The sequence below is a fragment of the Peromyscus californicus genome, unplaced genomic scaffold, assembly GCF_007827085.1.
Source record: "Peromyscus californicus insignis strain IS unplaced genomic scaffold, ASM782708v3 Scaffold_10__1_contigs__length_136768540, whole genome shotgun sequence".
NCBI classification, from domain to species: domain Eukaryota; kingdom Metazoa; phylum Chordata; class Mammalia; order Rodentia; family Cricetidae; genus Peromyscus; species Peromyscus californicus.
In genome coordinates this window covers 57,543,879-57,570,801 of record NW_026294391.1, presented here as the reverse complement: position 1 = coordinate 57,570,801, position 26,923 = coordinate 57,543,879, and the positions used below count along the sequence as shown (strand labels likewise).

General features: G+C 50.9%; 1 protein-coding gene across 3 annotated transcripts; it reads right to left on the bottom strand.

Moving 5' to 3' along the window:
* Nucleotides 1-815: 815 nt before the first annotated feature.
* On the bottom strand, nucleotides 816-25,718 carry Nlgn3 (neuroligin 3). Of its 3 annotated transcripts, XM_052733730.1 has the most exons (8): nucleotides 25,586-25,718; nucleotides 22,401-23,056; nucleotides 21,707-21,766; nucleotides 17,688-17,747; nucleotides 15,869-16,018; nucleotides 9,282-9,467; nucleotides 6,079-6,868; nucleotides 816-5,389 (listed from the first exon to the last, which is right to left on the bottom strand). In XM_052733730.1, exons 2-8 carry the CDS (start codon nucleotides 22,855-22,857, stop codon nucleotides 4,546-4,548), a joined length of 2,547 nt encoding a protein of 848 aa, XP_052589690.1. In that variant the 5' UTR covers nucleotides 22,858-23,056; nucleotides 25,586-25,718; the 3' UTR covers nucleotides 816-4,545. The 3 variants fall into 3 exon arrangements, with proteins under 3 accessions (XP_052589690.1, XP_052589698.1, XP_052589707.1); XM_052733738.1 differs by lacking the exon at nucleotides 21,707-21,766; XM_052733747.1 differs by lacking the exons at nucleotides 17,688-17,747; nucleotides 21,707-21,766.
* Between the last annotated feature and the right edge of the window lie 1,205 nt (nucleotides 25,719-26,923).

The following is a 26,923-nucleotide window of genomic DNA, read 5'->3' as shown; positions in this document are numbered from 1 at the left end:
GGGGTTTAAAAAAGACACTGCCAGGTGCTCTGCAAATATGCTGTGTGGGCTGTTACTGAGCAGACGTGGAGCACTTCTGAGCAGCCAGAGGCTCCCTGGGGCTAGACTGCTTTCCTGATAGTATGTGCCCAGATAAGTGTCTTCACCCCTGATAGTTATAGAAAGAGCACAGGAACAGCCCTCCAGTCACGGTTACCATTCTTGCATGGGGATTTCAAACCTCTGACCCTTCTCACAAATACAGCTCCTAAGACAGTTGTGACCAGCACCCTATACTTAAACACTAATGATTTGTGAGATGTAGGCTCAGGGCTGCTGCTCAGCTGGGAGGCCCAGGCCATGAAAAAACATGGGTGGATGTTTTTCCCTAGGATGGCTGTCAGTCATCTTGAAATCCTGTCTGTCTTGGAGATCACCTTGTCTTCAGGCCTTTGAAAGGTGTGAGGAGCAACCAAAGCTTCTCACTGCGTGGTCCCTGGCTTTGTTATGGCATCTTGAGTGTGTGAGAAGAAATGCCTCTAAGTCACCTCCATGAGACAGTCTCCTAATTTAGAGTCTCTCTACTACCAGAGGCCCCAATGGGAATATCTGAAATGGAGCAACTAAAGGTTAAACATGAAATACAGACAAACTGGACCCAAAAGGTGACGTTATCCAGGCTCTCAGAGTGTGAGAGCCACAACACAGTCCTCCTGTTTGGCAGCTGCTGTTGAGGGTTTTCGGGGTACCCAGAGTGCCCCCTGACTGCACCTCTATCACTTGTTCGTTTTCCCTTCATGTTGTTTCCACTCAGAAGGAGTGCAGCACACAGGCCATGAAAGAACACAGCTCGCTCTTTATTCAGAAGTGACATTTTGAAGATGGTCATAGCACACTTGTTACATAGTAGGTATGGCAAACCATCGGCTGTTCCTCATCAGCTTCCTTCTTTCTATATTAAAAACAACAAAAGAAGCAACCTACGGTTGGGCATAATGGTACACACCTTTAATGCCAGCACTCGGGAAGCAGAGGCAGGCAGATCTTCTGTGAGTTCAAGACCAGCCTGGTCTACGTAGCAAGTTCCAGGATAGCCAGGACTACATAGAGAGACCTTGTCTCAAACAAAACAAAACAAATCAACAAACATAAAAAACAACCTGGGGATGTTGAAGAGATGGCTCAGTGGTTAAGAGCATGTACTGTGATTGCAGAGGACTTGAGTTCAGTTCCTAGCACACTTGGCCTATGATTGATAGCTTATAACTACTGCTCCAGGGGATCTGATGTGCACACACACATATACCTAAAAATAAAATCTGGGGCTGGAGAGATGACTCACTAGTTAAGAGCACTTGTTACTCTTGCAGAGGACCTGGGTGTCAGTTCTCAGTACCCACATGGTGGCTCACAACCATCCATAACTCCAGTTCCAAGGGATCTGACCCCTTCTTCTGACCTCCATGGGCATCAATCAGGCATACACATGGTGCACATACATATATACAGGCAAAACATTCAGACATATAAAATAAAATAAATAACTCTAAAAAATAAAAATAAAATCTTTCAAAAGAGAACATTTTGCTGGATGTGGTGGCACACACCTTTAATTCCAGCTCTCCAGAAACAAAGACAGGTGGATGGATCTCTGTGAGTTCCAGGCCAGCCTGGTCTATACACAGCAAGTTTCAGGCCAGCCTGGTCTATACACAGCAAGTTTCAGGCCAGCCAGGGCTACCTAGTAAGATCCTGTCTCAGGAAAAAAAAAAGATAAGAAACAAACAAATAAATCAAAATCAACCCAAACAAAGTAAGCCATCAGCAGAGCCTTTGCCCTAAAGATCCCACTTTTCTCCAGAGCCTCTCTGCTTTCCCACCAACTTGAAGTATGCCCACCAAAGCTAGGGCTGCTGCTGCTTTGGGATGCCAAACCAGTGCAGGACTAGAGTCCAAGAGGGGGACGGCAGGGTCATGAACTATTGGGTCACATTCTAGGTCTCTTTTCTGTTCATTTTTGTTTTTTCTTGACAGTCTTGGGGCTGGAAGGATGGCTTAATGGTTAGCACCTCCCGCTCTTCTAGAGAACCCGAGTTAGGTTTCTAGCATCCATGTCTGGCAGCTTGTAAACACTTGTAACTCCTCCAGCTCTCAGGAATTGGATACCCTCTTCTGGTCTCCACGGCACCTTCACACACACACACACACACACACACACACACACACACACACACACACACGCGCATACACACACACAAAGATAGAGCCTCAAGCATTCCAGGATGGCCTCAAGCTCACTATGTAGCTGAGGATAACCTTGAACTCCTGGTCTTCCCTTTCCTGTTCCTCCTCCCAGGTGGAAGTGGATTGGACTATACGCCACTGGGGTGACTTATGTTTTAACAGTCACTCTGTGATGACTTCCCAGGTCCTCCCTGATGTTTTTGCTACTATATGCTAGTGTCTTTGTTTCAGAAAGCCTAAAAGAAAGAAGGAAGAGAGGGCCCGAAGCAGTCTCCAATCATGATATGACTCAAAAGGCACCCCCTCTCGCAGCCCTTCTGTTCCTGTCCCCGTGTGCTGAAGCCGCCATCTTGTACCGCTCTTGTCCCAGGCAGCACATCAGGGTATTAGTTCTGGGTTTGGATCTCTGTGTACACTACCTTGCACTTGTTCCCTCCGCACACCATCCTGCCTTGTGATGGCTCATCTCCCTGTTCTGTCAGGGTCACTTTGAACAATTCTATTCCTGGCTTCTGAGGTATCAGCAACCCTGCCCAGCTGTCACACTTGATGAACAGATTTCAAGTTCAGCCCTTCAAGACACAGAGGACAATAGGAAACCCCACAATGCTAGCCCTACGGGGCCCCTTCTTGAATCCATTCCCCCAGAGTTGTCAGGGAGCCACTAGTGACAGTCCCCAAGAGAAATCGATCTCCAATGACTTCTGCTATTCCAATTCACAGAAAAGAAAACCTGCACCCCTTGAGGGAAGGGAGATTGGCCCTTCTGTAAATCAATGGAGGCAGAGGAGGTCACAGGCTGATGCCATGTGTACTGCATTTCCAAAGGAGAAAGAATTTCAGCAGGTCAGAGGTCAAGCCTCCCCCTAGCCACCAGTCCAAGTTGGGGGCAGGGTGAGGACCATGGTAGTGATGGCATTGGAGGAGGTGGTGGCAGCAGTGGTGGTGACCTGGTGGCAGAGGAGGAAGGCAGGCTTATTTTTGCTGTTTCATTACGAGGCCCGAGGCGATGACAGGTTTCAGCTGTAGGAACTCAGAGCACTGGAGCAGGAGGATGGTACAGCAACATGATTAGGATCAGAGAGGCTTTATGCAGGGGGGCCCAGGGCCAGTAGAGCACAGCCCAGACTTGTAGGAGCTACAAGGCAGGAGGCCCCAGGCTGCTGGAGAATTGTGCTTCCAGCCTGAGCAGGCGCCAGGCTCCTGGGGCTGTTGGGGCAGGCCTGTGCACGGAGGCAGGTTGGGAGTGCTAACTGGATTTTTTTTATTTTTATATCAAGACACTGTGTTTAAAATTTTTACAAAGGACAAACTCCATGGGTTTCCGTTAGTGTTTTAAGAACTTTTCTTAAAAAAAAAAAAAAATAGAAGAAAGAAAGCAAAGCAAAGAAAAAGCCAACAACAACCAAAAACAACAAAACAAAACAAAACAAAAACCCAAAACACCGCTGTTTTGAAAGAGAAATGACAGACACAAAGAGACTGTAAATAAAATGGGGCAAATTTCTGATATCATTTCCCCAAGGGCAGAGGCAGAACCCAGATTATATACCCAGAGGCCCAATAAGGTTCTGGCCTCCACAGTACTTAGTTTACCAAACCTAGGCTCCCCTGGTCTAGCCAGGGTGATGCTGCAGTTCTCTATGGGGGCACAGAGCCAGTCAGTGCTCTGTCCTTGATGGGCCGCCAACCCCATCCATTGCTAGCCTCTTCCTCCCCATAGTCTTGTTCCCATCTGTTACTGTCTTGGAGGGTCCTTTTCCTTGGTCTGGTTGTATGAACACTGGGAGTCCCAGAACCAGAGACTCCTGATCTTAGAGCCCTCCCTTCCAGAGCTGCTTAGCATTCAATGGGCTGGAAAAACATTGGTTCCATTTAAAAAAAAAAATCAACAAAAACAAGACCCAGAGAAAAGAGCTAGTCTGGGGAGGAAGAGCTCTCCTGCTCTTTAAAGCTCCCGAGTCTGCAGTTGGTAGAAGGTGCGGTTCCGAGAAGGGCAAGCACCAAGGGGGTGTCCAGCTGTGGCTTCCAGGGCCCCAGGAGTGTCTGGTCAGGTTCAGGGAGCTGGCTCCAGCTGCTGTTCCATAGGCCCTTGCTACCAAGGACTCATATGCGTCCCCATTTGAAGGGCCTGTTCAGGTTTACTTCTGGATTTGTGTTTTTGTACATGCGGGTGCATGTCCACATCTGTCTGTGTTTGTGCAGATGGGTCTGCTGTAGGGTGTGGGTGCGTGCGTGTCCATATATGTGTATGTGTGTGCATGTGTGTTTGTGGGTCTGGGAGGGAGGAAGCTGGGAGATGGGTTGTGCTCTGGGCTAGAGCTATACGCGGGTAGTGGAGTGTGAGTGGGGCAGCCCAGTACTGTTGAACCCTGCGGCAAAGGTGTTATAGGGATGCAAGGTCTGCAGCCCAACCAGGGAGTTGGGAATCATAGTGATGGTGTTGGGGGTCATGAGTGGGATGTCATCAGGGGAGCGCCGCAGGGTCAAGGTGTAGTCGGGCAATGCTGTGAGGCGCAATGTGTCATGGGGTGGGCCAGCCTCACATTCATGGTGAGTGGGACCCAACTGTAATGCTGCCAGCTCCTCTTCTGGAGCAGTTCCCAATTCAGGGGCACCAGTTCCCCTCTGGGGACTAGGCTGCCTCAGGGGCTCCTGGCGCCGTTTGTCCTTACGGTAATAAAGGGCAGCAAAGGCCAGCACATTGAGAAACAGGAGGGAGGCCCCCACAGCAATGGTGACACTTAGTTCAGTGGAGTAGTCTCGCGGGTTCTCGACCAGGAGTGGCCCTGCATCCTGGTCCCCATTCCAGGACCCGGGGGCATTCTCATTGCTGTAGGCGGGTGAGATGGCTGGCCGCTTGGTGCTCCAGGTCTTGCCATTGGGCCTGCGAGTGATGTGAGAGCTGTGGGTGGTGTCCGGGGGCGGCACTTTGGTGGTCGTGGATGTATAGTGGAACATGTCATGCAGGTTGTACAGGTGGGGCACCAGGTGTTTCCAAAAGGCTACCTTGGTGGCTCGGTAATGATCACGAACCCTTGGTTTCAGCCCGATGTGAAGGTAGAGCTGGTCCCGGGGATTGTATTTGGACCAGGCCACTTCCTCAAAGCGGTTGGCCTTGGTGTGAATGAACTTGGTATCCTGGGGTACCGGCTTGTTGGGATCCCTGAAATACCACATTGAAACCTGGGGTCACCATGCTACCTAGAGAAAGAAAAAGCCCAGCCTCCTTCCTCTCACTCCCACTAGTTTAAAATTTCCCACCGCTTCCATGTTTTTCTGGGTCCTGTCACCTCCCCCACCCCTTTCTTCCTCAGGGCTTGAACTGGTTCCCATGGCAGGCAGCATGAAAACATCCCATTCTTCCCTGAGCTCATCCGCTGCCATCAGGCTATACTAATGCTCTGTCTTCCCACATACGATTGAGTATCTATCAGTCCTTTCAGCTGCCCAGTTGTATCAAGAGCTCTGGGGAGACGCTTTCCAAATGCGCGCTCTCCCCTTTTTCATATTGCCTTTGACCAGCTAACCTTGAATCCCACAATTCTACCAGTAATGCCTTCCTGCTCAGTTCTGATGCTAACAGAGTTTTGAGCCTCCACACAATTACTGTTTAGTGGTGCTGGGTACCAGAGCCTGGGGTGTGTTAAGCAAGAGTTCTACTGTCTCCTTCAACCAAAAAAAAAATTGAAGGAAAATAGCACAGAACCATGACAAGAAGGGGAATAAAGGGGCCAACAAGCAAGATTTAGGGAACTGCACAGGAAGGGAGATAATGGAAGAGGTTGGGTAGGAGGAGCAAAGGGGAGGGCATGCTGGGGTTCCAAAGAAGAAGACATCCCATTTTCTCCTTACCCGGTCTTGGCAAAGTTGGTCCAATAGGTCATAACAACAGCGCTGAGCATAACATCATTCTTGGAGAAGTTGCAGGGGAAAAGGTCAGTGGGACCTACCATAGGGACACCAAAAACATAGGGCACTTCATCCCCATGAGCTGCATCTGACCACGCGGGCTTCATGAGGCTCTGGCAGTGATGGTAGAAGGCGTAGAAGTAGGTAGGTGAGCCATATCGGGCGTGTAGATCAGCTGTCACCACTGAAGGTTCCACCCACTGGTGATCAGTGAAGAGTGCCACCAGTGTTTTACGGCGGGTCTCGGGGTTGTCACGATCTGCCCAGTCTGTGTACATAAACTTGATGGTCTCCCGCAAGGTGTCCTTACCCTCAGGATAGCCATACAGATTGTCCACAAAATTGGAGACAGAGTAGTCAAAGTCAGTGCCAGAGACACCATCCTCAGGGTCCACCACCCCTTCTACAAACTTGAGACCCTCACCCTGGTTGACACCTAGCATGATATCATAATTGAGGAACTCTCCCTGTTCCATAAGGATCTCAGGGTCATCAGGAATGACATCACCATCAATCACAGGGCCAAAGGCCACATGGTAGCGGGCTGGCTGAATGTCCTGTTCTACCAGCTCCTTGGCGCTCTTTTGTCGAAGACAATCCACCATATCCACGGTGTCCAGCACGTTACAGCCCACTTTGTCTGCCAGCAAACTGGTGTACTTCACTGGTTGGTAGTTCACAGCCCAGCTAGATAGAGCAGAGCCACTTTGGATGATGGCCCTCTGGAAAAGCCCTACAGAATATAGGTGGCACGGGATCAGAGTTGTCATGTCGCATACGATCAAAAAACACCCTTTATCCTTTGTCACTCAGGTCACCCTGTGCTGTGGATTGGCTAGGAGTGAGGAGCTAATCTTTTAGCAGGAGATGACAGGGCAGGACCAGAGTGGGGCTATTGAGCTCCTTCTTTGATCACTGAGCCCTGTGGAGCCCCCACCCCACTGTTTCCCAGTCTTGGTACAGGGGCTGGTAACTTGGGGGTTAAGGGAAATGTCAGGGAGAATTAACCCCTTGGGTCCCAGAAATGGGCCTCCTTATGCTCCTTCCTCTCTTTATCACTCGTTGTCTTCCCTCTTGCTTCCTGCCCAGCTGGGCCCAGTTCTGTGCCAACACACCACCAGGGAGCTGGCGCTTACACCACAAAGGGGTCTTTTTCATGAGAGATGAGAAATGCAGGCAGGAGGGAGCCCCACATTCTGGGAGTTTAGGGATGAATCCCAAGAGCAAAGGCCCTGGGGTCTGAGAGTCTCCTGGCACGTGCCCTGGCAGTGTGGACCCTGCACAGATCCTCTTTTGCTGAAGCTACTGACATATCACATCCAGATTCCCCATAGCTAGAGGGATCCCATCCCCCCAATTCAAAAAGAAGATGATTCTTCCAGCTCTCAGAAGAAAGAACTATCTTTCTCTGGCCCCAATGCTCCCAAGGGAGAATTTGGTTCTCAGGTGTGCAGGGCCAATGGAAGGATGCTTTTGCATGAGCAGAGAGAGGGAGAGAAGTATGGATTACTGCTTAAGAGAGAGCCATTTTCCCAGATACTCTCCATGATACATTTATTAGTGCTGGGAATGGAACCCAGAGCATCCCACAGGGTAGGCAAATGCTTTGTCACTGAGCCGTACCTCTACCCGGGGAGAGCAAATCTTTAAATAAGCCAGGTCTCTAGAGTCACAGTCCCCCTTAAGATACACAGCACAGTGTCATTCCAGGAAAGCGTCCCAGTCAGAAGAGGTGCCAGGCCTCTCTTCAGACACAGGGACCCTCACAGCCAGGCATCTCACCCTCCTCTAGAGGGAAAAAGAGGAGTCTTGTTCTCTCTACTGTCACCTAGAAACAGATATTCTTTCTGGTGGTGCTGGGGATGTAACTCAGGCCTCCTTCCCTTCATTCATTCATTCATTCGCCCATTCATACTCTCTCCCTCCGTGTCCGTGTGTGTGTGTGTGTGCTCATGCGCGTGCATGTGCGTGTATGTGTGCATGTGTCTGCGTCTGTGTGTGTGTGTGTGTGTGTGTGTGTGTGTGTGTGTGTGTGTGTGTGTGCCTTCTTTTTCTAAGACAAAGTCTTGCTGGAAGCCCTGGCTGGCCTCAAACTCACGGCAGTTCTCCTGCCTCAGCCTCCTAGGCCCTGGGCTTGCAGGTGTGTACACCATGCCTGGCTTCCTATTCCCTCTCTGCAGATGCAAGTGGCACATTTTAGTCTTCCTCCAGTGCTGTTTCTGGAGGGGCACAGGGACAGAGCTTCTGAGGCAGTGAAGATGCTTCCTTGTGTTCAGAGACAAGCCTTCTTCAAAAGATGCCGAGGCTTCTTGTAAGAGCACCCCCTCATGAGGTCAATCTCAACTATAAAAATGTCTTCTCGCTCACATTTCTCCCTCACTTTAGAGAAGGGCACTTATTTCAAGGACAATTTTTCTCCATAAGAAGCTCAGCTTTGCCTTTCAGAGGTATAATGTTCTCTATAGTGTAGATAGAAAGAGAACATTCCCCTGCCTAGCCAAATAGGGTCTATGCAAGCCCTTCAGAAACTCACTGGCAGAGGGACCCACACCAGAAACAGGAGGAAAATGAGTGTTCTTTCAGTGAGGTGTATAGCCCAGGAGGGAGTCTGTGGTCTAACAACAGTCTGCCTCCCTCAGAGCAGCCCATGTCCCAGGCCAGAGAGTCTCACTTTGGACCCACCTCTCACGCTAGACCACTTCTCCTGTACAGACTTTTTTTTCCCCCAAGAAAGATAGACAATGAGTGTTTCTTACACCTAGAAACCAATTTTCACCTTAGATTTTGACTCTGAAGTAACAGGCCCTTCATACTGAAAGATTTCCTCACCTACAAGGAACTATTGTCCCTTTAGAGAGAGGCATTCTATTCCCACTCTCCCAAATAAGACTCCTATGTGAGACGAGCATCGTTCTCAGGGTGTGAGTGGGGATTCTTTTGCATGAGGAGAAGTAGTTCTTCCTGCACAGAATGCTTTCCTTTCCACTCCCTCATCCCCCAGGGACACAGAACTGGTGGGAGAGGGTGGGCTGATTCCCCTGGGCACGTCTGGGATATGGAGCCAGGCATTCTGGAGCCTGGGATACCTGGAGCTCAAGATGTACCAGCATTAAACTGTTCTATATTGGTCCTCAAGAGCTACTCACCCTCAGAATGATGAGACAGTGTGAGGAGGCTAACACAGGATGCACCGATGCCCGAGCCAAAGACAGTGATTCGACGGGGATCTCCTCCAAAGAAGGCAATATTCTCACTCACCCAGCGGAGGGCCTGGATTTGGTCAAGGAGCCCATAGTTGCCCTTAGCAGCCTGATCCCCAGTGCTCAGGAAACCTAGATTTAACAAAAGGCATGAGGATAATGAAGGTGAAGGGATGCAGGATTTGGGTTAGGATGGCAGAAATGAATTTGGGAAGATACCACATGAAGGAGAAGCATGCAGCCATGAGTACTCCTCACCTCACTAATGCTAACATAAACCACTGCTTCCTTTCGCAAGGCCCAGCATCACCACTATAGGCAGGGTAAACCCCCTGCTGCCTGCCCATGATCCTGTTTGGAAGGAGGGGGCAGAGCATTTGAAGTGGTTGTTTCCTCTAGGCAGAAGAGTTAAACTGCAGGGCTTGCAAATGGCCAGAACTCAGCATTCTCTGCCCTGATGTAGTATCTGGGGATGTGACCCTAATGTCAGGCAAGATACGGTGGAGAAAGCAAGGACCCTGGAGCCAAACAGCCCTTGGTTAAATCCAGCATCTTCGACATGTGGCCTTCGGCAAGTTATTTAAAATCTCTGGGCTGTAGTTTCCTCTTCTGTAAAATGGGGATAAAAATACCTCAAAGGGTTGTAACGAGGATAAAATGAGCATAAGCCAAGCACATGGTAGATCTACAGTTACATTCCTCCCTTCGTTCTCTCTCTGAAGTGAAGAGCGCACAGGCAGCAGTCCCTAAGCTCGCCCTGCCCTTCCTGTGCGAACCTGTCCACCTCCAGTTCTTTCCAGGGCTTTGCTATGGCCCCTTCTCACTCTCAGGGCTGCTCTCATTTCCCTTCCTCCAACACCTAGGCAATCAAAAACTCTAGGGGATGCAGCCCAGCAATCTGTGTTGTTAACAAGCTCTCCAGGTGATGCTGATGCCTGCTAAAGTTGAGAAGCCACTGGGTCAGATCATCTTTTTCATCTGGTGGAGAAATGAGGAAGTCAGTGCGCTGCGTTACCACAGAAACAGGTCTTCCCGCCCACCCACTGGGATTTGCTGCTGAGGAGACTACATGTCACCATGGAGACTACCTTCCCACCCACCTGCTGGGATTTGCTGCTGTGGAGACTTGTTACCATGGAGACTACCTTCCCGCCCACCTGCTGGCTATCCCACAGAGATGTCCTATATCACCCCCTTCCATTTTAGACTGATCCTGCTGTCTCGTCCCTCTATGTCCTCCTTGGTCCCTGGGTTCCTTGGAAGGCTCCATCTATCTTCTCCTGCCCTACACCCCTGGAAGGGTCCTTTCCAGGTGGATGTAATTGCTATGCTCCTACACCCTGGAAACCCACACTTGGCTCAGGCTTCTTTGACTCCACAGTTAAAAGCCTGTTCACAGCACCTGGAATCAGCTTGGTTCAGGGCCATGTTGGAGGAACCCACAGCTCACAGAGAGCTGGCTGGCAGTCCTGGCAGTCTGCAGGCAGAAGCTTAATTCAAATAGAGCCAAGCAGGCAGAGACCACATCACTATCTTTCTCAGGTCTTTCTGTACCTAGCTTCTGCCAAAGAAGTCGTCTTACCATCTTCAAGGGTGTTATTAATTTCCATTGGTAAAATTAAGTATGTAAGTAGTTATTTATTCCCCCCAGAACCTTGGTGCATGCCTTCCACAACCCCAGGTTCCACATGAGGAAAGGAGAGGGGATTAGAGTAAGCTTGAGAACCAGGAGTGGAAGAACTCTATTCCTTCAGATGGGGGGGGGGTGCTGTAGGGGGAGGTCTCATTCAGAAATGCAAGTGACTCCTGTGACTCTTAAAACCTATACTGGGCTGGGGTGGTGGCAAAAAAAAAACAACAACCCAACAACCTATGCCAGCCAACACCCAACTCAGCTGCCCAAGCCTTGAGACCTCTAGCAAAATCTCCCACGTGTCTGCCTTCTCTCCTCTCCCTCCCCTCTATTCTTCCTTCCCTTCCTCTCACTTAGACAAGAGCCACCGATCTGCCTTCAATCTTTGTCAAGGCATCGTTCAGTGAGATATGTTCAAGTTGTCTGTCCTAGTTCATTCGACATGGTTGGCACACACTTCCATGGCACTCAGAAGGCAGAGGCAGGAGAATTTTGAGTTCAAGGCCACACGGAGTGAGTTCAAGGCCAGCCTGGACTACAGGGCAAGGCCCTAGGGAGAAAGGGGGGTAGGGGAGACAGAGAGACAGAGAGGGGAGAGAGAGAGAGAGAGAGAGAGAGAGAGAGAGAGAGAGAGAGAGAGAGAGAGAGAGAGAGAGCGATCTGCCTGAAAAGCCTGAGTGGAGAGAGGGTTTGGCCATCCCTCTGCTCCCTCAAACCTCATGAGCTTCCAGATAAGGAACAGTGAAGTACGTGGCTGGGGCCATGCCATTGATCCTCACTATCCAGAGAGTTCTTCTTCAAGTTCTATAGCCAACGGGCTCCGAAGGTAATGGGTTAAGCATGACTGACCAGGAGTGCACAAAGCCTTGCAGCCTAGGAGAGAAGCCATTCATTGATAGCTTCCTAGGAACATGGCCATTCACAGAGACTATGTGAGAATAAAGACTCAACTACCCGACTCCACATGTTGTCAAAATAAATGTGAGTCAGCCTCCTTGAACCCAAGTTTATACTGCAGTATACATAAGCTGCTTGTCAACAGAAGATGGAGGAATCTGGCAGATTGCATCAAAACTAGGTATTTGTGTCACTTCAGGATTGTCACTCACCATGTTTTCAGCTTGCCTGGAAGATACCTGAGCAATGATGTGGAATTAACTTCATTCTGAAACCCAGAATAAACTTGGCAAGCCATTACGTTCTCAGTATATCCACTACCTCTAGGTATATCCACAGCCTATATCCTGCTGGATCCCTTTTTGTTTTGTTGGCTCCAAGCCCAGTGGGAGTGTCTCAAATATTAGCTCCCCCTCTGCCTTGGCGGGTCAGGGGTTGGGGGAGATCTTTATGAATTAACTTGCCCACATTCTCAAGATTCTTAGAGAAGATTCTTACACGGGCTGGTTGCACTCAGTGCTCAGGAGATGCTGGTGGGGAGAAGGCACGTGGATGTATATAACTGGAGTCCTAAACTGGCCACCTGTTTTTTTTTTAAATATACTTTGCAAATCAAAACAACAGAGCCTCAGCTACACAGCAAAGTCCCCAAGCATCAGGAACAAACTCATGTTCTATATCTAGTGCCAAGAGACAAAAACATCTTGTATGTACCCAGAAGGCAATCAGTGGCTTATTGATTATATTTGTGTTCCAGAATAGGCACTGCAGAGTACGTAGGGAGGGGTCAGGAACTCCTGACCAAATCTAAGCTTATGACTCTTTCGAAGTGTAGAGTAATGGTATTTGTATCATTAATTGCTTAAGCTCAAAGATACACTTTTCTGATTATCCAAATGAGATGAGGCTGTAAAGTCAATGGTCTTAGCCTGAGTTTCATGGCTGAGCTGTGAAGTTCTCCCTTTAACTATTTGTGTGCTGAGTGTGGTGATGTATGCCTATAATCCCAGTACTTGGATGCATAGACAGGAGGGTCTCAAGTGGAAGGCTGCCTGGGCTACATGTTGAGAGTCTTTTGTTTGGTTGGTTGTTGTTTTTTTGTTTTTGAGACAGGGTTTCTCTGTGTAGCCTTGGCTGTCCTGGAACTCTATAGACCAAGATAGACTCCAACTCACAGATATCTGCCTGCCTCTTAAAGGTGTGTGCCACCACCACGTGGCAAGACTAGTCTTTAAAAACAAAAAATTATGTGTGTGTGTCTGTATTGTTTTGGCAAAGAATCCATAGCGGTCATCATAATCTCAGAAGAGTGCAAGGCCTCCTCAAAAGATTACGCATTTCTCATAGAGAAGCCAAAAACGGAGTGACTGAAGAGATGAGGGGCGACCACACAGACTGCTCCCAACCAGCTGCCTTTCATGCAGCCCACAGCTCCTGACTGATACCATGGAGCCCTTGAATCCTGCTGAAGAAAGTATTTCCTCTCTGCCTCATGTCCCAGTGGTCCCCAGCCTCTGCTCCCTCATCAGTCACTGCGGTCTTTTCTTTACTCTCACCCGGCTTGCTTTCTTCCCCAGCCTTTCCTTTCTTCCATTCCTGGCTGCTCTGATAATATAGTATCGGCTCATAGTCTTAGTATTCTCTGCACATTCCGGCAGTACAGGAAGACAGGGGAACAGGGAAGAACCACAAAGTCTGAAGCCTGTCAGACCATGAAGAGACTAGGGAGGTGCCCTACATGTTCCATAACTTGGGTCCCAGGGAGCCACTGAAGAAGACACAGTCTAAAACATTTTTTCAGGCGTATCATTTTTCCAGAGGTTTGGTATTTTTGTTTTTGTTTTGTTTTGTTTTTGAGACAGAGTCTCACTATGTAGCCCTGGCTACACTAGAACTCGCTCTGTAGACCGGGCTGACTTTGAACTCACAGAGACCCACCTACCTCTGCCTTCTAAGTGCTGGAATTAAAGGCATGCGTCACCACACCTAGCCTCATTTCTCCAGATTGACCCCAAATAGGTGTATATCACATACAGAATTGTGGGTAAGTCAAGAGGAGACTGCCATTCTGTGCATATAACCCTGCCCAGAAGCAAAATGCAGCAACCAGATGCACTACTGATTCAACATCTGGGCCCACAGACCCCCACAGAAACCCTGAGGACATAATCCTCCAGGGAAGAAGGTGGCTTCTTCATGCCACTACCAAAATGTGGAACCTGGATGAGCATCTAAAAGGAAGCAAGGTCCTATGTCCTCTATCATCTTCTCTGGGGTATTGTTCACCTCAAGACCTTGGCCACAGATAGTACTGGCAGTCATGAAAGAAGGTATAAGATCCACAAACAGCCTAAATCACCCAAACAGCCAGAGTTTGTGATGGGTAGGATATGTGTTGGCACATGGGGGACGCTTTGGGAAATACATGTGTATGAGTATGAATAGGTGCACATCATGGGTAAGAGTGAAGGGATGAGTGTGTACATGTGTATACATGAGGGAACATGAATGTGGCTAGGGCAGATATAGGGGTGTGTGTGTGTGTGTGTGTGTGTGTGTGTGTGTGTGTGTGTGTGTGTGTGTGTAGATGCAGCTCTAGGTACAAGGATGTATGTGTATTTGAGAGGGAAGGAGATGAACACATGCGTATGTATTGGGTATATATTGGCAGAGTATATGTGGGAAAACTGTGTACATGTGTATCCATCTAGGTATATGGAGGGGGTCTATTTGGTGTGCATGTGTGAGGGGATATATGTCCAGTGAATGGAATGGTTACCAGTGTGGAAGCAGAGGCTGTGTGTGTGTGTGTGTGTGTGTGTGTGTGTGTGTGTGTGTGTGTGTGTGTGTAGTTGTAAATTTGTGGGGTAGGGTGTTGTGGACATATAGGAAGTTAAATGCATGCAAGGAGAAAGAATATTGGTTTGTGTTATGTAGAGCAGGAGAGCTATAAATGTATGCATATGTGAAGTATACATCATGTGTGAAGCGAATGCACAAGTGGGACATGTAGGAGGACACGAGTGTGTGTGTGTGTGTGTGTGTGTGTGTGTGTGTGTGTGTGTGTGTGTGTGTGTGATGTGTAGGGGTAGTGGAAAGCATATTTATGTATACATAAGGTATGTGGAATTTGGGTGTGGATGTACAGAGTCTAGGTGTTTGTGTAAGGTGTCAATATAGGGGCAGCAAAAATTGTGACTCTGGGCGTGTGTGGTATGTATGGTGTAGCTGTGGATAAGAGATGTGGAGCACAGTATAAGAATGTGTGTATATATATGGAAGGTGAGAAAAATCTGTGTGGGGTGTGGATGTAGAGCATATAGTGTGTGGGTATGTGGATATGTGTGTGAGCGAGACTGTATGAGTCTCGCTCTGTGAGGGTGTGTGTAGGAGTGGATTGGAGCTGTGTGCACATGCGCCTTGGGGAGTGAGAAGTATTTGTATGTGTGGGAGTGGGTGGATGGACGTGATGTGTGAGTGTATAAGGGTGTGTGGTTAAGGGTAGATTAGAAGGAATATCTGTGTATGCATAGGTACTTAGGACTGTGGGGCTGCGTGGGCATCGATGAAGATAAGACTCTAGAAAATTAACAGGGCCTACAAAATCCAGCTAAGCAGAGGTCTGGTAACAGAGGCCTGGCTTGAGACTTGGTGTGAAGTTTGAGCCATACGTGGTAACCATGCCCATAATCTCAGCACTTGAGAGGTGGAAGCAGGAAGACCAGGAGTTCAAGACCAGCCTAAGCTACCCAGTTTAACCCCTCTTTTAAAAAATGTATAAAATTTGAACTGTATCTCCACTGGCATCTAATTATTCTGAAAAAGAAGCTGGGGATGAGATGAGAGAACCCCCCTGGTATTTGGGTAAGGGTGACGGAACATCATGACTCGGGTCATTAACACCAGCTAGAGCTCCAAGACTGCCTGAGTTAACTTCCCCAGGATTCTTTCCCCCTCCCTTCAAAGGCAGCTCTGCTTCTAGGCACCTGGCAGAGGACCATACCTAGCACCCCGACCCGGTAGTTGAGGGTGATGACGATGACGTTGCCATAACTTGCAAGAACGCTGCCGTCAATCATGTTGCCTGTCCCTTCCATGTAGGAACCTCCGTGGATGTAGACCATGACAGGCTTAGCGCCACTGTCCCGGATGTCTGTAAGGAGAAGGGGTGAGACACAGGCTAGGTAGGATGCCCTTGCTCCCCTACCCCCGCCAGCCCTGGGGGGGGGGGGGTGCGGGCGGCAAAGCTATTCCAGGTGCCAGGACGCCACCGCCATCCCTGAGGGCAGGACTCGTGGGGCTGCTAGGCCCAGAGTTGAAGTATTGGCCAGAGAGAGCTGACCTTGTATAATGTTTGTAAAGATGGGGGTTTCAAGTACCTCCCAACTGAAGATGACCATATGGGCATAATTCATCTGGGCCTGGGTGGCCATGGCTGGCTTCTGGGATAACAAGGTTAATAAAGGGCTTGGTGGTTCCTTAGCAGCATCAGGTGAGTTCCTGCCCTGCACACCCAGGAGTCCTGGGACCTGACATGGCTTTAGAAAGCAGGAGCTGGGGAGCCCTGAAAACCCCCAGGACTAGACCAGTTACATGGAAAAACGGCCATTGGCAGCAGCTGGATCCCCCCCCCCCCAGTGCAGACAGAGACAAGAAGGGTGGGGGAAGGGTGTGGCACAGGGAGAGAACAGGAAGGTGGGGAAAGGGGGCGTAGTGAATGGTAGAGATGGGGTGGGGGAACCTTAAAGACAGGGTTTCTTAACCACATGCCCATATCCCCCATTCTTCCTGGGCAACTTAGCTGGAAACACTGGAGTGGAGCAGAACTTGGCATGAGAAGGTCTCCCCAGCCAGAGTTAAGATGTAGGAGAAGTCTCCACCCAGGCCAGTGTCGGAGGACTCATCGAGGGGTGCTTCCAAGCCCAGTCAGCATGGTGTTGGGTTGGAGCAGTCAAGAGAAGGCTCCAGGCCCGACCTTGACTTGCCTGTCACCTGTCAGTCTGTGAGCTGGCCCACTCTCTGCCACACCGGCACAGCCCTGCCGGTCACCAGTGGATCCCCTGAACTGCCTGGCCCCTCCAGGGCCTCCAAAGGGGTGGGCCCAGAGCATGGGTGGAGAAGGGAAAGCTCTCTGCTGCAGCACAAACAATCTCGTTATCCCAAGGAGGAAGGCTGATCCCATTACCACCCGAGAATCTTAGTTCATCTACTGATGGCTGTGGTGTCTGGGCCTCAGTCTGGCTGGTTAGGTCACAGCTTTTCTGGTTCTGTTCCCAACCTACTGCAACCTCTGGCCCTGTGGTCATCTTTCTTTGGGGGGAGAAAGCTCGGGAAGTGTTAGCCTTGAATGTCCCTGTCTTGCCCTTTGGTGTGCCCTACAGGGCCACTCTCCCAGGAGCTAGGCTCCTCATGAGACCCAGAGGTCTCCTTAGTGAATCCCAAGCATCCTCTCACCATCCAGCTTACTTTGTGCCTATTCCCACCCTCCCTGGCCCTGCTTGCTCTTCACCATTTCTGCTGCCACATATGGGCAGGTGCCCATGAATCATAGAAGATGGGAGAGGGTCAGGGGCCAGGGCCAGGAAGACACCCTCCCTATGGATCTACTTATGGTCAGTCCCCTGCTCCTGCCAGCCATGTCCATTACCCCAGAAGTCCCAGTGGCCAATGAGGCCAAAGACGAAGGAACAGCCCAGCGGCCTGGTACAGGAACGGAAACACACCAACGGACGGACAGACAGACAGACGGGGCTTCTCCCCATTGAGAAGGGGAGGGGCTCTGTGCCATGCACCAGCCGCCGCGCCCTGCAGCCCCCAAATACCTTCATCTTCATCCCCGTCATTATCCGCTAAGTCCTCGCCCTGTTTCTTAGCGCCGGATCCTGGGGACCAGACACGGGGAGACACAACAGCACAGAACAGAGAACAAAACAGAGAGAGAATTCAAAAACAGCATGACTGCAGTGTGGCCCAGCAAGCCAGCTCTGGGCCTGGGCCCAGGACAGGCAGGAGGGATGGCAAGAACTGAGGGAATGGGTGGGCTGAGGCCCAGACCTTCATCAGGATGATGGTGTTGCAGGCCTCTGCTGTGCTGACCGCCCTGCACCTCCCTGCCCCGCCTCCCTGTCCCCAACCAAGTTCATTCAGTTAGGAAGGAGGTAGCAGCAGGTGGGCTGGGGCACAGAGCCAGAGGCCCACTTGCAGAAACTTCATTCTGGATGGAAGGGCTGCATGTGTAGACACAGGCAGGCCAAGCTGGAGGGCAGGCATAGGTACTGAAGGTGAGGGGTGACAATGCCAGCATCTGCGGATATCTATGTAACATACTTAAGGCAGAGGTGATTACCAGGGACCCCAGGTCTGAGCTCCCAAGTCCCAGTGGGCAGATTCGAGCCGGGCCTCAGCTGACCCTGATTCCCGCAGGAGAAGATGGGAGATGAAATTTTTCCTCTGGCCTTGTTCACTGGGCCCCCCCCCCCCCTGCTCTTGATAATGGCAAATAGGGCTCCTGCCCATAGGAACCAGTTTTAAGAGCAGCAAGTGTTGCTCTAGGAGAGAGCCAGAGGGGGAGGGAAGGAGAAGGGAATGGAAGGAGAAAGGGAGAGAGAGAGAGAGAGAGAGAGAGAGAGAGAGAGAGAGAGATGGTTCCTACCATATACTGAGTATCTACCACATGCCAGACATTCTATTTCTGCTGTACTATTTGATCCTTACATCCCAATGAGGTAGGCATCATCTTTATTCCTCTTTCACTGATGGGGAAACTGAGGTTCAGAGAGGTAAAGTGACTTGCTCAAGATCACACAGCTAGGAAGTGCTAGAAGTGTGAATCAAACCCAGGTCCGCTTGACTCCAAGGCCCTTATGGTCTTTCCACTGCATCGTGCCACCTTTCAGGGGAGAGGGAAAGGGAAGGAAGAAGTAGATGGAAGAAGAGGTGGAGCATGAAAGGAGGGGAGAGAAAAGAGACTAGAAGAGGAAGGAAGGTATTTCGGACCTGGGGGTAGGTTGGCACCCCCTCTCCTTCCTGTTCTGAGGAGACTAGAAAGACATTTTGGAATGGTTGTGAAAAGACACAATCGATCTACTGCCCGGTTGCTGGTCAGTGTCAAAATGGAGTTAATCCTGCTGGCACCCCACATCTTACCCCCTTGCTTCCACGATCACAGACACCTTGACCCTGGAGCAAGCAATGGCCCTCTTTCTCTGTTGCTTTGCACTCTAGCAACTGAATATCCTTATAGTTATTGATCAAAACAGGAACTACTCTCCTACTACAAGATGGCTTTTTAACTTGGGCAAAAGCCCAGCTCTAGGAGAAACAGCCTCTGGCTTCCTGAACTTTCAGTGGCGCCCTACTGTCTTAACATGTTAGCCCGACACCTCCCAGTCTTGCCCTCAGAATCTCAATGAGACATGGCCACACAGTGGATCCGCCACCAAACAGAATCACTCATTCCTAAACATAAATTCCTTTCCCCTCCACGGAGGTAGGGCTGGGGAAGATCCTTCCCAGGACATCCTTCACTTCTGGGGGCTCCTTCTGTGCCGCTCTGAGGGTTACTTGGCTTGCTACATCACCTCAGCCTTGTCCCAGCCTCCCCTGTACAGATCCCTCTGCGCCTTCAGCATGTCCTTGATGAACAATTCCTTGCTGCCATGGGCTTTACCAGGCACCACCCACAGACATGGTGCCATGTAGGATCCCACATAGGCCACCCCAGCTGCCTTGCATATTACACACACACACACACACACACACACACACACACACACACACACACACACACACACAGACTGTGCACCCAAAGAGGCAAGATTCATAACTTTTTCAAATGGCTAACAGGCCCAGGATGGGGCCTGGCATGGAGAACTAATTTGCACAGTTAAACAAATGCTCTCCCCTATCCTATCTCAAGCCCACTTCCCAGACGGGCCTATGGACTTAAGGGACCCAGCAGAATTTTAGTGCCAGCCTAGGAGCTTCTTCTGAACAATGATTAGACTCCGTTCACAGCCCAACAGCACCTTGCCCATCGTCCACAATTACAGTTGGCAAAATAGTCACACTGCATGGTGGCTCCCAGTCAGCAATCTGGCCAAAATCTCAGCATGAGCTTGGCCTGCCCTAGGCTCTTACTGGAGCCCTGAAAGATCTTTCTTCCTAAGCAGTGGCTTATACCAATGTATCTCTTCCTCACCCCACTGCATCCCACTAAGTAGTAACTCATGAGAGCAGCTTTGAAACCCTTTCCCTGAATACACGGAGACGTTAATGGAAGGCTACAGCCAGGGTGGTCTTTCTGCCTTCCCATGTGGAAATGGAGGTTCTTAGAGGAAGAAAAAAAAAAGACTGACCTCTGAGCCTGGACTATATAAAGAGTTCATGGCCAGTCCAAGCTGCATAGCAAGACCCTGGCTCCAAAACCAAAACAAAACACAGCAAAGCAAAGAAAAATGAAAGAGAATCAAAAGAATGGCATATGAGTTGGCAGCAGAGGCCAGGAGTCAGTCAAGGGTTGTGCTCCCTAGACAAGTGTTCTTGCTCAGGCGGTACTACAGAAATCCTTCATTTGCATGAGAGCCTTGCGGGCTTCCTGCTGCGTGTGAGGGCCTGAGCTGGATGTGAAGAGGCAAAAATGGTAAAAACTGTTCTCAAGTCTGACTCCATGCTCTAGCATGCATCAAAAGCCCTCCACATACGAGCTTTTGAATGTGCTGATTCTGCGGCTGTCCTTAGAGATTCTCATTCAGTAGGGATCGTTCCATCCCAGGAATCCTGATGACACTGGAGAAACCCTGCCCTAGAGCATCAAAGGAAAACAAAGGCCGAGCTTGCTAAAGGCTTGTAAGGGTCGAGTTATGGTTGTCCTTGTTCCTTAGGCTGTTACCAGAGCCGATTGGCCCAACCCAGCCGCATCTGATCTATGTTTTAGGGAGGTGGGATTGGCCAGGTGGCAGTTGCCTCCATGGGCTACAGTGGAAAGAACATTTCCTGAGGGTCAAGAGCCCCAGGTTTTGGCCCCAGATCTGCTCTAGACCAGCAATGGGGCCTTGTGCAGCAAGTCACTCCCCTGGGCTCGGTTCCTCATCTGTAAAATCGGAATACTGCTTCCTGCCTTGCTTGCTTCCCTAGCTGCGGAGAGGCATTTACGAGGTAAATATGAGAACCCTTGCAGAAAACATAAAGTGGTGTGCAAACAGGAAACATTACTATATGGGGAAACAAATTCCTTTCAGCAGGAGGCTGAATTTAAAATTGGCTTTCTTTAGAGTCTACAGTTTCCAGAGATTTCCAATTTCTGCCACAGGAGAGCCTGGGTCTTTCAGCTATGCTCGGGCCAGAGGTGGTGAGGCAGGGGCAGAGTGCGTGCTGCAGAAGAGCAAATAAATCTGTGTACCCGAGTTTCCCTTAAGCTTCAGTAGGGGAGAGTTGAGTATAGACCTTCAACCCAGGACTGAGTACTGGATGGTCCTTGTATCTGCAGTGGCTGCAGGGGAAGGTGGGGCTTCTGGCTCCACCTTGAAAGCCTGCTTTCTACGGAGGTGCTACCAAAAGAGCCACCAGCTCTACCTTTGGTATACTCCTTAGGGAAGCTGGGAAGATTGGAAGTGATGGGCTTTCTGCTTCTGCTCTGAACCTGCCTTAGGCCACTGGATCCTCTCTGCAAAGCAGCCAGGGCCCTTGAGGAGGTAGGGCTGTAAGCCTGGGACCTTAAGTCTGCTCACAGCCCTCTCAACCTAGGCTACTTGAAGGAAGACTGGGTCCTCAGGGGCAAGGGCAGGTGGGCAAGCAGCCCTCCCTCTCTCTCTCTCTCCCTCCCCGCCGGCTCGCTACCTACCTCCTTTCCTACAAATTTTCTTGTTGGGCTTTCGGGCGCATTCCTTGGAAATCCGCTTTACTGTAAAATGAATAAAAAACTAAAAAATAACAGGAGGCCTCTGCCCAGGGGCATGCATCCCCCCCACCCAGGCCCCAAGAGCTGAGCTGCTCTGCAGCGGCACATGGCAGAGAGCCTGTCCCACCATCTCCTTGTTTCTGTCACTTACCTTAATGTGACCCCCGCGGGAGGAGGCATCAGCTAGTGGAAGAGGAGGCACCTAAGCATTGCCAACCAGGCTTGCCCCCCGCCCCCCACACACACCCAGCTCCCTCAGCCACACACACCTACCACCTTTCGAAGCAGGTGGAATGGCAACAGGGGGGCCTGGTGGAGCCAGCATCCTCCCGCGGGCAGCTGCCAGCAGTCACCCATACTCCCCCAGGGTACCCCCATCCAGCACTGGACCTAGACCTGTCAAAGCTCTCAGGCCTGGCCAGCCCCCTTCTGGCATCAGTATCACTCACACATGGGAGCTCGGACAATGCCGGGAGAGGGAAGAACAGGGAGGGGAAAGGCCAAGCGGAGTGATGGTTAGAAGCATTTTCACAGACAGACAGACGCATGCTGCAGGGCACACAACCACATGCAAGCCACAAACACAACAGGGCAGGCGGGAGGCAAGGAGGGCACAATGCCTGGCCGCAGCACTCACCATCTTCCGTGGGCACATAGACATTCAAGTAGAGACAGTCTTCATTGGGCTCCTGGATGTAAGTAGCGACGATATCCAAGTTGGCAGTGAACCAGACTGGCAGCATAACTTCAGGGACAGCTGTGTGGATGTTCTGGGGGCACACTGGAGGAAAGTGTGTGGCGTTCCGGATGCCCGACCAGGATGGGGGTGGTTCCGGGGGCAGGAAACGTTTCTCGCCGATCGGGGGAGCTGCGTAGGGTACCCCCAGGTACTGGTCGACAGGACCCAGGATCTCACTGGGCAATGGTACTCTGGCACCCCTTAGCTTCCCAAAGTGAGTATTGACTGTGGGTGCTGGGGCCTGGGTACTGGCCCTCAGCACCAAACTGAGGAACCACAGCGTGAGGCACAGACTCCGGCCAACTGTGGGCGTGGGGCTCAGGGACAGCGAGGGCAGGCCAAGCTGCAGCCACATGTTCCGGGCAGGGGTACTGGCAGGAGAGGCAGACTCCGGGGTCACAGCATCAGCCCAATAGGCAGCCCCTTCATGGCCACACTGACTTGAACCTCAAAACTGAGCTCTCGAGGGACACCTACAGGTGCCCAGCAATGCAGAGAGCGAGTCGTCCAAGCACCACCACTTCGAAAGAGGGCTCCCTTAGGGCCAGACAGGCCTGTGGAAAGAGGGAAGCATGTGTCATCTTAATGGTCTATGAGGGCTGGAGAGTCAGTCTTTGGGCCCCTGGTGGGCTTGGCCTATTTTCCCACAATTAGAGGTTTCACATGCCCAGGGTTCTAGGGACTCACAGGTGATCCATTGCTTTTCAGAACTATTTTATGTGCCTGGCCATGGTTGGAAAAAATTCTAAGGGGATGAAGAGTGACAGTTGTTGCCATTGCAAATTCACAGTCCCCCAACTCCAACTCCATCATCAGTGGAGTTCACCAGGGTCTTCTGGAGTCAGAGCATGCAGTGATAGGGACAGCTGGAAGTGGCTGCCAGTATGGCTGCCAACTTCATTCCGGGACTCGGAGGTATAAGAAAAGAAAAGCAGCACACAGGCAGAGGGTCCCACAGAGAGATGCCCTTTACCCTCGGGCAGCACAGGGAGCCCAAGGGCCATTCCTCTAAGTCCAAAGACCCTTCCATGCCCCTCCCTGACACTTCTCCCCAGCCTTCACGGCTGCCAAATGCTTAAACCTTTGTCATTGTGCTGCCTAGCTCTTCATTCACATCAAATGCCAGAACCAAAGGCAAAAATCGGTCTGCTGAGCACGCTAGGCATTGTGGATGCTAGTCCAGTGTAAAATAAACAACAGGGTGTAGGGACATACACTTGGAACTCATGAAATAAACTCACAAAGACTCAAAGAGGGAGTGAGAGACCAAGCCAGGATCACAGACACTGCAATATTCACTGGTAGAGACATACATTCCAAACCCACAGAGATCCCCTCATTTAGTCCCACATTCCAAAACAGACTGCCTCCCACAGCCAGAGCCTCACAGTGACACATTCAGACACACACAGAGACCTACTGAAACCAAATCACACATACCCGCATAGGTAAATATCCAGACACAGGCGGCATAATGGTGACACATAGGTGGAGAAGAAACAGAAATAGCAACACACTCAGACACACAGGCCTTCTGACAGTTACAGTCAACACATATACACAGGCACACAGACATGTGTGTCCCGCATGGACACACATGCACACAATGAGCACGCATGCACACACTCGTGTACACACACACACACACACACACACACACACACACACACACACACAGGCACATTTAGTTTTTCCCCATTTCTCCCGCCTTCCGAGATTGCAGGCATGTTCCTTTAAGAAGTGGCTGAAGGGGTGGGGGAGGGAGATTGGGAACGACCGGCAATCGGCCACCAAGGGAGGGGAATGAGAATGTGTGTGTGTGTGTGTGTGTGTGTGTGTGTGTGTGTGTGTGTGTGAGAGAGAGAGAGAGAGAGAGAGAGAGAGAGAGAGAGAGAGAGAGAGAGAGAGAGAGAGAAAGAGAGAGAGAGAGGGAGGAAAGCAGACAGGAGGGTAAAGTGACTAAAGAGATGGGGGCTGAGAGGAAATGGGGAGCAAAGTATTGGGGTGGGGAGATCCCAGACACTGCCCAGAATGCACCCGGGTGGAGAGGAGGAAAGGAGGAGGGGAAGGGGAAGGAAGGGGTAGAGGGAGGTGGGGCAGGAGGGAGTGGGTGGGTGTGTATATGGGGGGGGGGGTAGTCCGCAGCTGAGTTCACACAATCCCCCCATTCACCGTCTCCATGGCAACTCTGGGGCACAGACCGCTCATTCACACGGCTTCCCTGCCAGCACCCCCCCCCATTAACCCCCTCGATGCTGCCCCCACCTCATAAATTCTATTAACCCTTTCTAGAGGCCTTCCTCTCCAGTAACCCTTCGCCAAATGCCAAATTCCCCTGTTGAGGCAGTTCGCTGCAGCCCCTCCCTCTGGTGAACACCTAGACAAACCAACCGACCCCCAAATGCCCTCTGTACCCTAGGACCCACTGTGAGTTCCCAAGGCCAAGATCTCCATTCTGGTCCAACTTGCAATTTGGGAGAAGACAAGGGGAGGCAGCAATGCTGGGATGAGAAAGGCATCTAAGGGGACTTTGGGGGCTGGAGCGGTATTGGGTAAGGGGCATTGTGTTGGAATGGACCAGTGTGGAGAACTGCAGAATCGGGGGCTATGTGGGTCTAGAATGGTATTGGAGGATGGAATTGCCCTAGAATGGGGAGGATAGAATAAAGGCCTCCATTGGGTGGGGGGGCTGCAGAGAGTGGGGGAGGGAACCTGGCTATAAGATGCTATGATGGAAGGGGGATGGGGGGTGCACTGCAGGGGAGGGGGTATTGGCAATATGCAGTACTAGAATGGGGCTAGGGGCTCTGCTTAGGGGTATTTTGGTGAGCATGCAGGCTGGACCATAGAAATAGAGGGACCATGGGCGGGAGGATGAGAGGGATGCAGGATTTAGGGAGGAGGTAGAGGAGAAAAGCAAAGCGAGGGAGGGTTGGGAGGTCAGGGGTACCTATGGAGAACACGGGGTTGAGAAGGATGGGAGCCACTGCTGGGGAGGTGGAGGAACCCGGGATTGGGAGGGGACAGGATTGGGGAAAGGTATGGGCAGCTAGAGGATGAGAGACCGGAGCAGGCGGCCTCACCTGTTCCCCAGGCGGCTGCAAACGACTGAACTCGGCCACGGACCACCCATATCGCCTCCAGGCCAAGGGCTCCGCACCCGAATCCCCGAGATCAGCTCTCCGGCAGCCTGGCTGCTGTGCCCGCGCACCGAGGGGGCGCGCTGCGCGTGCCCGGACACGGGGGGCGCGGTCCCTGGCATTAACTCCTTTTGTGCCAGTGATGGCTCAAGTCCTGGGGCATGGCCCAATACCCCCACCCCATGTTCAAGCAAGCTCTGCTCCAACTCTCCCCACTCCCTCCACACCTCACATTCCCAGCTATCAGACAGGTAGGTGATCTTCCAGGACAGCAAATCCAAACTTAATCTGCAAAGCTTGAGACCTTGACACACAGGGAGAAACTGAGGCACTGTATGCAGAATACCCCTGTTTCTTGCCACAGAGCCTTACTTGGCAACCATCACCTCTCCTCAGCCCCAGCACCACCCGAGCAGCAACCAGCAGTGGGGCCGCTTTGCCCTCATCCTGTTATCCTCCCAGAGGTCAATGTCATACACTTGTGCTTCTTCTATTAAGGCAGACCAGATTCAGACTGTTAACACACTAGTTGTCTGACCATTCATTGTGGCTTCTACCCCCACCCCAATTGCCAATGTCTTTATCTAGTTTCTGTATGTAACGCACCTGTCCACTTGACCTAGCACACATACACCCCCAAATCCCTGCTGAACGTCCCTTATCCTACCAAACTTCTACCCACTGGGGCTCCTGGAGTATATATGCCAGGATAGAGTCAGGAAAAAAATTCTTCAGGTGTATTGGCTTACCATACCTGAGAACCCCATTCCTTACTCATGACTTGGGCAAATCCCATGTGTAGGAGGGCTTTGTGGGTTCAGAGGGACTTTTCAAAATAACTTGGATATTGATTGATTGATTGATTGGCACTCCTGCTTTTATCAGCATACTGAACACTTCCCAGCAATAGGGTGCAACCACAGTTTGGAGGGTCCCTTCCAGTTATCACCCAAGCATCAGCCTAGTGTAGTCCTCTCGCAGCCCAGGCTGGGCAGCCCAGAGATCACCATTGTCATAAAGCAATTGGGCTCTCCAGCACAGGCCTGGGTCAAAGGCCCAAGGCAGACAGGTCACAAAGGGGAGAATGGTCCAGCCCCTGTTCCAAAGGTGACGGGGAAGGAAGTTTTAAATTGGGAGTGAGCAAGTTACCCTGGGAAACTGCCAAGGTGGGTTGTGTGAAAAGATGAAATTGCAGCAGCAGGCCAGAGAGAAGAAGAAGGTGAGTGGGGCTTTCTGCTGGCCTCTCTTCCTGCTAGAGCCAACCTGGACTTCTGTCCCTAC

Bases quoted from the DNA above. Each gene is read 5' to 3' on its own strand.
- Nlgn3 (XM_052733730.1), bottom strand. From the start codon at position 22,857: ATGTGGCTGCAGCTTGGCCTGCCCTCGCTGTCCCTGAGCCCCACGCCC. The intron at 9,468-15,868 runs GTATGGTCCTCT...TGTTAAATCTAG, and splicing joins CTACCGGGTCGGGGTGCTAG to GTTTCCTGAGCACTGGGGAT. The intron at 5,390-6,078 runs GTAAGGAGAAAA...GTGGTATTTCAG, and splicing joins ACCAACTTTGCCAAGACCGG to GGATCCCAACAAGCCGGTAC.